Here is a 13,123-nt window from a genome sequence, read left to right on the forward strand (position 1 = left end):
TGATTCATGTCGTTCCTGGCATCTAGCTTTGTTTGACACTAAAAATTCTTTCAAAAACAACTCATTGACATACAGACTCAAGAACTTCTGGACTTTCTGCTTGGCAACCCCTGACCGAGATCAGAGGAAAATCAGTCTAGCAAGCAGAGGCCACATCAATGACAAAGATATGTATTATATACTCTAAACTTTAATACATACTGCACTCTAAGTACATACAAGTGAATCTGTGCTTCTCATTCTACATAAAATTCATTCCACTTGATTTGAATTAGAGTTTTCCAACTATAGCACTGTTGACATTTTTGTGCCAGATTAATACTTTGCTGTGGGGATCGCTCTGCACAGTTCAGGATGTTCAACAGTGTCCCTGGCATCTGCCAACTACATGTGAACAGCAACCCTACCCCACGTGTGATTGTCAGATGTCCCCTGGAGGGCAAAATTGTCCCTGGTGGAGAACCACTGATCTAAATGACGCAGCTATTTCTGGGGGAAGAGCAGGGTAAGACAGCTTCTATGGGGTTAATTAAAAAGCCAAAGAAAAGTCATCCAGTGTTTCAATTTTTCTATAATAAGCTATTACTTAATTTCTTTTTTTTCTTATTCATGTTCTTTAACATGCCCAGATGCCTTGATGTCATCACAGGAGGGCGATAGTAAGATCTTTGAAAATGCACCAAACAAGCAAATTCTTCACAGAACAGATGAGCTTAATTATCTGTGGGGAAAAACCAAGAGATTGTAAATGTGTGCCTAAAACATTTGGGTGCCAGCCCAATCTCTTCCCATCCAGTGATGTAAGAGGCAGGGCTGGAATGTTAATTGTAGCTCAGTTCTCGGAAACCTAATTAATTGTATCATAGCCCATTTGGGAACATATTCATGAAGAGGAAGGAACTGTTCAGCCATGGCACACCTTGCTCAGATGATCATTGGATCCAGGAGAGAGGGCGCCTTGAATATGTAGAGTCTGGTTTAGGGTTTTCCTGGCAGAGCTGTGCCTAGATGAGAGTGGATGAGAAAGAGCGCCTTGAGGTTTCCTAGCTGATGGTCCTGAAATCCACAAACACTAAGCAAATTTCTAATGTGGCTCCCATATAGCTTGCTCATGAGAAGAAAGAGACCTGTCTGAGAATTCCACCCATTGGTAGGACACAAGTTAGCCCAGTTGAGCAGGTTCTCAGCTGACATAGTGCAGGTGAGCAGTGGGAAGAGAATAGGGAATCATACTTCCTGGGAACTCTATCTTATCTCTGACATTAGATGCTGTGCTTCCTCTGCACCCTCTCATATCAGCACTGGCCTCTGACCTAAAACTTATAAAAAATGATAAGAGCGATGTCCAGACACACTTGTATTCAGGCTGAGCTCTATCCACCATGATGAGCCCCTGGGCATCTTTCTGCTCTGCTTGCCACTCCAGTTTAAAGGGGGTTGGATCTACTACCATGAGTAGGAAGAGACGTAACAAACAGTCACTCGTGAAGGGTGGGTTGAAGTACTGATTGTTGTGTTTACTTTTTATTTACTCATTATACTGACCATATGACAAATATTCTGGGTACTTTAGCCCATGTCTTCAGAACACACCTGTGAGGAAGGTATCTCTAGCTTTATTTGACAGTTGAGGAAACTGAGGCTTAGAGAAGTTGAGTGACATCATCAGGACCCACAGCTAGTAGTTGGCAATAGGAACCCTTCCCTTTTGGGCACCGGTTGCTTTGTCCTTCTAAAATACATCATAGCTATCTTCTGGATGATGTATCTGGATGCTGTCTAGTTGAATCCTCTGACCCCAGTGTTCAGAGTTGGACAGTTTTCAAAAAGTTTGTAAGAAAAGTGTTTGAAAGCATTTTGAAAACTATCTCAAATAAGTTGATCATTCCATTAGGACATATTTCCTGAAGGTCACGGGATGAAATGGTAGCCTCAGAAGATGTAACATTTCAAGTATGGTTTTCATGCCTAAAGGACCACACAGCATCAGAGCTGAGAGGGACTTTGAGAATAATCAGATCCAAACTTCTCATTTTGTAGCTAGGGGACACAGGGGTGATGAGGAGCTATCCAGGAAGGGGTGGTAGAAAAAGAAAGAAGAGTGCGTATATGGAAGTATCGTGAAGTAAAGACTAGAGGTGTGGTAGATGAGTGGAAGTACAGAAGGCAGGATGAATCAGACTTAGGGTTAATGGTGACACCATTGACAGAAACAGAGAGGGCCACAGAGGAAGCTAGTGACAGAAAGGTGAAAAGAAGATAAATTTGTTTCTGAGGAAGTGAACAGGAAAAGTCAAGTTACTGGAAACTCCAGTTGAGGATTCCAAGACCTGAGAAGAAAAGTCATGTCCCAGGGTCTGTCAAATAGGATCTCTAAGTGAAAGCCCTCGTTGTGAGACCCAGACACCCATGACAGGGCTCTGTCATGCTTGACAGTTTATTAGCCGCTTAGATGAAGGCAGAGAAAGGGTGTTTGTCACGTCTACAGTCCATGCAAAGCTAAATGCCACAGATGTCAGAATCAACAGGTAAAATAGCCAAAATAGCTAAAAAGAAGAACTGAAACTGTCATGAAATTTATCAAGGATCCATGTAAAGTGCTCTTTTTCTGTTCAGAAAGTCAACTGCACACCTATAGAATTAATAAGAATAACAATAAAGGTACTAAATAACCACCATTTTTCAATTCAATAATTATTGTGTGCCAGGATCACTCTAATCCTTGCAGCAGCCCTTTGAGATTGGTGCTATTACTATCTCTTATCTTTTTATCTGAAGAATCTGGGACCAGGAAGTTTAAATAGTTTCCTAACATCACACATATGTTAATTTGACTGAAAAATACCATATTCTTACACCAATAAGATAAGGATTAGGGAGACTTGGCTTATCCATGCCTGTGTCAAAGACTTTTCACATTTGTAAAAATAAGTGAATATATATTTGTGGGGGCTAGAAAGAAAAATACACAAGCACAGGTGATGAGTCAAACTCAATGTTTTGTGGCAGCCTGGATGGGAGGGGAGTTTGGGGGAGAGTGGATACATGTATATGTATGACTGAGTCCCTTTGCTGTCTACCTGAAACTATCACAACATTCTTAATTGGTTATACTCCAATATAAAATAAAAAGTTTAAAAAAGTATATGTAAAACATAAAAATTCCTTCACAAACTAGTTTCACTAACTTGAAAGAAATACAGTCAGTGTCATTCAGGATTGTAAATGTTAAAACGTTTACCCAGAACAGTAATATTTTTGTGAACAGGAATATTTACTGTGGAAGGATTGAGACCTCAGGTCTGAGGTGCTTTTCTGGTGGTATTGTTAACTTATAAAATCCAGGGAAAATCATGGCTGAGAATCAACTAAAAGATTCTGTACATTTTTGGACTCCCAAGAACAGAGAAACCAACTTCATATAGTGCCTCAAGGGGAGAAAAAAATCAAGAATCTGTGCTCACACATTTCTGTGGTCACGTACAATGGAGCCACTTCGCTTTTTTCAACTCTTCAGTAGTAGGAACTCAGACTTGACTATTCATCCCCAGCTGTCCATCTCAGAAGACCCATCTGGAACCTTCTGTTTCTCCTTCATTTTGAGACTCTCCACTTTCCTTCCAATCTTTCCTGCCTTCCTTTCCTGGTTAATTCTGCTTTTTCTTCCTCCTTGTCACTCCTGCCTCTAATTTCTTTTCAACCCTAGATCAAGGTCATCCCTTTTACACTCCCTCCCCCCAAGAAGGACACTCACTACCTCTCTATTTTTTTCTGGCTAATAATTTAAGCAAAGTATGTTTAAGTGTTGATAAACCTAAGAGTATGAACTCAGCTCTTCACTTATACTGTCATTCAATGCCAAATAATTGCACAGTTGTCAATCTTCTGAAGTGATGCTAATCAGTCAAGACAGAGGATGCAAACCAAAAGGATCAAGAATTCATTTACCTAAGCCTGGCCATCCCATCTAATTACAGCAAAGATTTTAAATGGTGCTTCAGGTTCATTGTATTTACAATTTCATTTCTTTGAAAAGTTCCACATCAACAGGGCACATTTTATCAGAAGGTCAATTCTGTAAAAACAACTCAGTCACCTAGTGGGGAAAGAAAGTTACTTATGCCCTGCCATCCCATCTAATTATAGAAAAGATTTTAAATGGTGCTTCAGGTTCATTGTGTTTACAATTGAGTTTCTTCGAAAAGTTCTACATCAACAGTGCACATTTTGTCAAAACAGGTCAATTCTGTAAAAACAACTTAGTCACCAAATAGGGGAAGAAAAGTTACTTCTGCCTGAGCAGATGAATGTAGTATATGATTATCCACAATACAGTTTCAGTTTTCCACCCCCTAATCTATGGTTGTATGTTGTCTGTTGATGGCTCTGTGACAAAGCTGGACTTTGTCCCTGAGGGCACAATTGTAAAGTAATTTAGGTTCTATTGCCCTCTTCTATTTAAAATCTCATCTGGATTTCCTGGAAGAAGTTCTAAAACTTAGTACAGCCCTAGGTTATGGAATATCCCTGAAAAGGACCTTCTAAACCTTCTTGTTCCTTTGAGAGAAACCCTCAAAGTTTCTTGGTCATGTTTCTTCCTTCCGTCTCCCTTCTCACTGCTCTGCCCCAAGTCCAGGCCTGTAGCATTAGAGGCTTGGGTTACTTTAGCCGCCCCCCGCTCACCGAGCATCCTTGACAACCTCCCTTAAGCCTGTTGGCATGACACCTGTAACAGTGCAAACTGTTTTCCAGCTCTTTGTGGCCAGAGCCCTCACAATCCTTTGTGATATGGCTGCATCCTATGTGTCTAACCTCATCAGGAGCTTCTGGTCCCACATGCCTACTCTACAGCCTCTGTTGGGAAGGAAGTTCTCATCATTCTACAAATGGACATACTCAAGTCCAGCTCCAAGCGTTCAGTTCCCCAACTTCTTTTTATCTTACGTGCCTCTCAAAGACTAGCTCTTTATTTATTTTGTTTTATTGAGGTAGCATTGGTTTATAATATTATGTTAGTTTCACATTTACAACCTTTTATTTCCTACTTCTATATACATCATAGCATGCTCTCCACCAAAAATTTAGTTTCCATCCATCATCATACACTTGACTTCTTTTACCCATTTCAGCCCCCCACCCTGTCCCCTGCTCCTTCCCTTCTGGTCACCACTACTTGGCTCTCCATATTTATATGTTCATTTTTATTTGGTTTGGTTTGTTCATTTACTTTGACAAAGCCTAGTGCTTGATGCATCCTCTCTGTTAAAACTTCTCCGGCTACTCCGATTCATTTCTTACACTCATTGGGTCACTTACTACTGCACATTACTACTTACTATTTTATCTGCCCCCTCCCACGATGGTGTAGCAATGTGAGACCAAGGGCAAGACCTTCTTGTCTCCCATTAGGGCCGGTCAAACAGCAGCACTTACCAACATGCCCTCAAAGAGACTGACTGCAGCCATGCTGCCTCTTGATTCTAGACCAGCAGTTCGTTTCAAACTATCATTTACCAAGGGCCTACCAGGTATATAACCCATATTATAACTGTCAAGGACTGTCCCTTGGCCATTCCCAGGCTAATTGCCCTTAAATTCTGTCTCAACAACCCTAATTCTGTAGCTCCTTATCATTTATGGTAACTTCCTCACTACACGTGTCACATCAACCCATGAAAAAATAAAGTTCAAATGGTAGCTGAAATATAAAACACTCATCGAACACCTAAAAGTTCCCATGTCCAAAAGTCTTGATATTGTTACAGTGAGACAAAAAGAAAATCTTCAAAATAAAAATATGGAAAGTCTTTTTTTTTTTTTCCATAGCTCAGAGGAGTTTCTTGGTTCTTGCCCCTTGGGTCACTTCTGGTTTATTTATTCTTCCTAAGTGGTTTATTTAATCTTTTTATAGATAATTGTTGCACTGACACGAAGACACTGGAAAAATAGATCTAATCTCCCCCAAAACACTTGTGATATACAGCCACAAAATAAATGAGGTAGTAAAACTATAATTAATACAAATTATTACAACAATCCTTAGCATTAAATAAAAATCCACAATGAAAACTTTCAGTATTCAGATTAAATCAAACTTTTTTTTAGAAAAGCCTGTGCTTAAAGTCTCCAAGCTGACCACTGGTAGAATCTAAGCCCTTGGCTTTTCTTTTTTTATTGTCTCTTCAAAGCTTTACATTTTAATCCACCGCTGGCAAAGTCAGCTAAAATAAGCCCACTTGTTCCTACACATTTCTTTAAAAACACAGTCTACTTCCCTATAGCAACTGGCACTCAGTTTTCTTAGAACAAGCAAAGTATCCCAGCATTTCAGTATTTCTGATATGCTGTAAAATCATTGAAAAAAAAAAAAAGGAGAAGAAGAAGGAAAAGTATTGGATGGCAAAAATCTTACCTCAACTTCTGACTGGCGGGGACAGTTATTTTATTAAGCTTATCCATTCTTTTTGTAACTATACGAGTCACAAATCACTGTCCAGTGGTCACGTCAGCAGTCCCTGGCCGTCCTCGGGAGTAGCATGGTAAGCCTGTGATCTCAAGGGTCCCAGTCACTTGAGTCTGATTTCTGAGAGTGCAGCCTGCTGGCAAACACCTCTGTACTAGGGAGAAGTAAAACTTGCTCGAGCACATAGTCAAGTTTCATGTTTCTACATAATCATGTGATCTGGGTAGCCAGCCAGCTTGGCTGATTACTCTACATTGTGTAAACTTTAATAGTGAAACCTATTGGACATGCAAATTTCCTTTGAGCTGCTTTCTTTTATAACCAGATTTGTAACCAGGTCAGGACAAGCTTCTGACTGGTCACTACTTCCTGTTGTCCTGAACACATATAGCCCTTGTTTTCAGCAGGTGTCATGCTGTCCCCTTCCAGGGCTCAAGGAAAAGCAGAATAATCATTTCCATCTGAAAGTCTCTTTGGGACTTCCTGCTCATTTGCCTAAAGTCGTGGATAAGCTTTTCCACTTAAAGGATCATTCTATGAAAATGGCATTTTTGTGCAGTTTCTCTTCACTCTGCTCCCCCACATATTTTAAAATAAATATCAAGTGGTAACAGTTTACTTCAAGAGTTAGAATTTAGTTATCCTGAAGATCTATGTCAAATGGGAAGACAATTGTCTAGGTACAGTCGTTAGGGATAAAGACAGGAGATCTGGGAAAGGGGAGAGGTGGTCCACTGTACAGTGTGGGTACCTTATCAGGTTGATGGTTTCAGGAGGTGTGCTGATATCCAGATGCTATCAAACAAAATCAAGATGTACCCCAAAGTCAGCTGAGAACAAATCTGACAACTTTCCAACAAGGCTGTTCTGACATCAGGCCTTTCGGAAGTCCCCTGAAAGGCAGGTGCCACTCTCCTCACTGCCTTTGTCCCCTCCTGCCCTTACCCCCTGCTCACTTTTAGCCCCTTACCAGACCCGGTGATGACCAGACGTGGGAGCAGTAAGGAGTATCCCGGAACAGTGTGGGGAAACACACCTGCATGGGCTGAACCCATCCCAAGGGGGCCACTTCCCTCCTGGAAGACTTGACAGTTCTTTTTTTACCTCTTCTGAGACCTTCGATCTTGTCTGTCGTTTAGAGAGCAGGAGGCAGTTTAGGGTCGGGGAGGAAGAAAATGAGAAAGACCGTTCCCTTTGTACCAGGACACTCTTCCTTGTCTCCAGCAGGAATGCTCTGCTCATCTTTATGAAGTTGGCATATGTTTCCCACATGTATCCAGGTGACCAGTCCTCTCCTGGGCCTGAAAAACACACAGAAAGGGCCGAGCAGAGCGATCCCTGTTACCGCTCCTGTTACAGACCCAAGGTCTGGCTGAATGGAGAGAAGGGAAGAAGAGGCAAAAAACGAGAGAGCTGGAGGAAAAGGCGGGGGGAGGGGAGGGGTGTGGGGGGCTGGGGGCGGGGAGGAAGAGGTGGAAGAGGGAAAAAAGAGAAGGAGGACGGTAAGGCAGCAGTGGCGATGGGAAATGGATGTGGTAGATGGATCCCTTTCCTCCTGTGCTTCTTTGTCCACACAGAGGTTCTGTATTTCTCCAGGTAAATCTTGGTTATTCACATTCAAGTACTGCCTATGGATTTCTACCTCAACCAGATGGTCAGGAGCAGAGTCCTCAGGGCTATTGAAGGGTGGGGCCCTTCTGCTCAGTCAAACTATATGGAATTCGCCAGGCTAGTAAGAGAGCAGATCATCTTTCATGAGAAATGTATAAATGCTTGACTCATCCAATTGTTTATTTCCCCCAAAATGCAGCTCAGTTTTCTTGCAGTGTATCTCAAAGGAGTTCTAGATCTTCATCCCTCCTCTCCTCACAGTTCTTAACTGGAAGGAACTAGTGGACCAGGAGGGTGAAGGCACGTAGAATGTCATCAGGATCAGGGAAAATGAGCTCCACTGGATGGGATGGTAATCATCTTGTTCCTTCTAAATTACTGTAAAGTGCACCCCATTGGCTGCTTTGCTCTCAACCAACAACTCTATTCAGCACCTGGGCTGGCAACTTATTTCCCCAGAGAAGAAGACCAAGAGCAAGAGTTACACTTCTGCTTTTTCTTTTTACAGCCACTTGTCTTTCTTCTTTTTACTGTATCTAGTCTGACATGATAAAAATGAGAGTCTGCTTTTCCAGACTGGACATTTTATCCCATGTGGTATGTAGCATGATAACCATGATGTTCCAAACTGGCAGGACTGCGGTGCAGCTCTAATCAGCTTCCCATGAAGGTCCATGCAAGCATGGAAATGGAAGACACCAAGTCTAAGCTGATAACTTGTGAACGGAATGAGAGCACACAACGTGGTTTCTTTCCATAGCACATGGAGATCGACAAAGCATGATAAACACTCAGTCTCGGTCTACACAGCACAGTGAACATGAAAACTAATTAATTACTATTAATAGATGAAAATGGATAGTACCAACCTTAAAGAAAATTTGGAGCTCCTATACATGGCCGATATATATGTAACCAGGTACAATCACTTTGGAAAAAGCTTAGTATTAGCTAATACATTTGATGGGATACATACCAATGACCAGCATGAGTTCATGACATAGCAATGTGTCAGAACACTCAAAGTATACCATGTATGCCAAGGTCATATGCAAGAATTGTCACTGAAACACCCTTTCTAATGGAAAATGAAGCAACAGTGGGAACAACTCAATTGCCCGTCAATGAGAAAATGAATAGATTAACTGTGGCATATTCATGTAATTCAATGGTGAAAATGAGTGAACTACAATTGATCAGCACGGATAAATAACAAAAATAATCTGAGCAATAAAGGCAAGTTAAAGAAGATCATACACCATGATTCCAGTTATGTTAAGGTCTGTTCGTGTTCGAGCTTGGTCATGTCTGACTCTTTGCAACTCCATGGGCTGTAGCCCACCAGGCTCCTCCAAACATGGAATTTTCCAGGCAAGAATTCTTGAGTGAGTTGTCATTTCCTACTCCAGGGGTTCTTCCCAACCCAGAGATTGAACGCACATCCCCTATGTCTTCTGCATTGCAGGTGGTTCTTTACCCACTGAGTACATTAAGGTTCAATTCAGTTCAGTTCAGTCACTCAGTTGTGTCCAACTCTTTGCAACTCCTTGGACTGCAGCACACCAGGCTTCCCTGTCCATCACCAACTCCCAAAGCTTGCTCAAACTCATGTCCATTGAGTCAGAGATGCCATCACACTACAGTTCAAAAGCAAGCATTCTTCAACACTTAGCTTTCTTTATAGTCCAACTCTCACATCCATACATGACTACTGGAAAACCATAACTTTGACTAGATGGACCTTTGTTGGCAGAGTAATGTCTCGCTTTTTAATATGCTGTCTAGGTTGCTCATAGGTTAAAGATATGTAAAACTAATTTATTACTTAGGATATATGGTCAAACCAAGGGAGGGAATGATAAATGCAAAATTCAGGTGAATGGTTACCAGGGAGTAGAATTGGAGGGAAGGTATACACAGGACTTCAAAGGCAATGGTAGTGTTCTATTTCTTAAGTTGTGTGGTGGGTCTACAGGTACTTGTTGCAGGTATTAAATATTTAGCTAAAATATGTAAAATAACATCTGCTCTGGAGCTATGGGGCAAAGCCAGGACAACTGCCGCTGCCCCACCCCACAAGTCTCAGTTAGTCCTGTGAAATGACGAGGTTTGAGAACAAGAAGACATAATACTGGAGTCTGGGGATGAGACCAACCAGCACTGGTTTCTCTTGGGCTCTTTTCCATGCCTACAAAGGTCCATGTATTCAAAGTTATGGTTTTTCCAGTAGTTGTATATGGATATGAGAGCTGGGCAATAAAAAAGGCTGAGCATCGAAGAATTAATGCCTTCAAATTGTGCTGGAGAAGTCTCTTGAGAGTCCCTTGGATGGCATGGAGCTCAAATCAGTCAATCCTAAAAGAAATAACCCTGAATATTCATTGAAAGGACTGATGCTGAAGCTGAAGCTCCAATACTTTGGCCACCTGATGAGAAGAGCCAACTCATTGGAAAAGACCCTGATGCTGAGAAAGATTGAAGGAAGGAGGAGAAGGGGATGATAGAGGATAGGATGGTTGGGTGGCATCATTGACTCAATGGACATGAGTTTGAGCAAGCTCCAGGAGATGGTGAAGGACAAGGAAGCCTGGCGTGCTGCAGTCCATGGGGTCACAAAGAGTAGGACAAGACAGAGAGACTGAACAACAAATTTTCCATGTATCCATTAATGACAACTAACAGCATGCTTCTCGAATGTTTTTTATGTCCCTGTACTATGACACCAATCATTTTACATGTGAAGAAATTGATTCATAGAGAGGTTAAGTAACTGGCCGAAAGTTCCACCACTCTTCAGTGTTGGGATTCAAACCTGAGCTTGTTTCCATAGTCTAAGCTGACAATCGCAGAGTTTTGCCATCACAAGAGAGATCTGTGATTCGGCAGAAGGCCCTGCCCTGACATCGAGGTATCACCTTAACCATGACCTCCGGGGAAATCACTTAATCTCCTCAACTTCAATTTCCATCTTTAGTGGATGAGAAAGGGTATTCAAGGAGAGTTCAGACTCCTTCTGACTTGGCATTTGAACACGGGCCCATGTGTACAGAAATTGGTTTCCATCAGTGGAAACACTTTCATAGCTTCCAGAAGAGATGCCTTTGATGGACTATGCTAGGTTGCTTCCCAAAGTGAGGCCAGTTGGTTATGGCAGTTGACAGAGCCTTGGAAGTAGTCCAAGTCCTCACTGAAACTGGAAGGTCAGCCACGGTTCACTCCCTCTGGTCTGCCACCCACCTGCTGATGGCTTTTCCCCTGCCAGGGCTGGTTTAGGCAAATTGCCAAAGGAAGTAGGCAAGGTGTGGCATTGAGACTATGCAGTGTGGCTCTTTGGTTCTAATCATAACCTATCCCCATGAAGATTAGCCCCACAACAACTCTATGAAGGGGGTACTATTGTGATTCACGATGTGAAGTCTGAGCCTCAGATAGGTGACAGCACTTACCTAAGGCCACTCAGTCTTCATGATCCATGAGCCAGGGCCCTTTAACCCCCAAACCATTCACTTTCTTTCCCCTGTACTGGCCCCCTTTCTTGGGGTGGGGTCGGGGAGGCTGTCATATAGGAACAGTGGCCCTGGTGGCTTTCTGACACCTGCAGGCTGAAGTGGCAGGAGCTTGCCGTTGGTCAGGCCCATGCCTCATTAGTTGGCCAGTGCCAGCTAAGGGCCCAGATGGAGGAAGATCTGGGAGGAAGTTAGGGAGCCTGGGTAAACCACCGGCGAAAAATAACAGAAGAGGCCAAGGAAAGGCCAAGAGAAAACAGGAAGTGAGGCAGATGCTGCTCATGGTCTATCTGCTCTCCTTTGTGGGGAAGGGGCAGGAAGGGAGGAAGAGGGAAGGAGACAGCACATCTGTGACTTGAACAAATGGGCAAAGGCTCTTTGAAGCCCGAGGCTTCACTTTTGTGAGACAAATCAGTTCCCTATTTTATCTGTCCAATAAACTAAATATTCTTTTCAAAAATTTATTATTTATTTTATTTTTGCCTGTGCTGGGTCTTTGTTGCTGTGTAGGCTTTCTCTAGTTGTGGCTAGACTCTAGTTTCATGCATGGGCTTCTCATTGCGGTGGCTTCACTTATAGCAGAGCACGGGCTGTAGAGCTCGGGCTTCAGTAGTTGTGGCACACAGGCTTAGTTGCCTCCCGGCATGTGGAATCCTCCCAGACCAGGGATAGAACCCATGTCCCCTGCAGTGGCAGGCAGATTCTTTACCACTGGACCACCAGGGACGTCCTAAACTCAATATTCTGTATATCAAATTGCCTGGAGTGCAGTGTCTGTTTTATGAGGGGAACAACTTAGAAGAAAACAGTCCAATAATCAGTCCTAGTCCTTGGTCAGTAAGAGCATTACAATAGCCTGTTGTTAGGACAGACAACTCCTTGCCCATGTCTCACCTTCACCTTCTCCCTTGCCTTCAGCCCACAGAGCCAGTCTGCCAACAGGACTTTCCTTTGTAATCTTTCCACCTTCGCCCTGCTCTCACTCCAACCTACATCCTCGCCTGATCACTGCTCAGCCTCCTGCTTCTTCTCTGTAGTGAGATGCACACCCACTCTCATTCCAGGCCATGTTTCCAACAAATGACTCTTAAGAAGGATTTCAGAGAGTTTTCCTTTCTTTTAGAACCAAGTATGAATGTCATTCACGCCCTGCCACTGAGTCTCACCTTGGGGATCCATCTTATTCCTGACTAATTCCCTGCACATGACCATCCTTTTGGGCAGACTGGTTCTCAAACATCCATTCTCATCAGTCACATGGACCAGCCACCAGCCAGAAACTGCCATCCAAAGGCAAGGTGGGAGGCAGATATGTGGGGTCCTAGACAGTCAAGAGGTCAGGTCTTCCCTGTTAGTCAGGGCCACGAAGAAGCCAGAGAGCAGGCAAGGGTGGAGAGGCTTTGTCCAGGGAATGGGTGCATCAGAGAAGTAGAAAGCCAAGATAAGGCTCAGAGCCTGCAGGGGTTGAGGTCCTGGATGCCAGAAGTCCTTGGTAACAGATGTGGTGACTGTTGATTAGAATTTTCTATTGCCTTTTATCTGA

The 13,123-nt window shown here is 42.9% G+C and overlaps 1 protein-coding gene across 2 annotated transcripts in view; it reads right to left on the minus strand.

Moving 5' to 3' along the window:
- Positions 1-6,688, minus strand: part of BLNK (B cell linker) — a 79,070-nt gene extending 72,382 nt beyond the window's left edge. The window contains exon 1 of one of the 2 annotated variants that reach the window (XM_061162267.1): positions 6,413-6,688. In XM_061162267.1, the coding sequence (XP_061018250.1) occupies positions 6,413-6,459 (47 nt within the window). In that variant the 5' untranslated portion in view covers positions 6,460-6,688. The remainder of the gene's footprint in view (positions 1-6,412) is intronic. The other variant, XM_061162268.1, reaches the window with a different exon arrangement.
- Positions 6,689-13,123: the final 6,435 nt, after the last annotated feature.

The sequence above is a fragment of the Dama dama genome, chromosome 15 (assembly GCF_033118175.1).
Source record: "Dama dama isolate Ldn47 chromosome 15, ASM3311817v1, whole genome shotgun sequence".
Taxonomy (NCBI): Eukaryota; Metazoa; Chordata; class Mammalia; order Artiodactyla; family Cervidae; genus Dama; species Dama dama.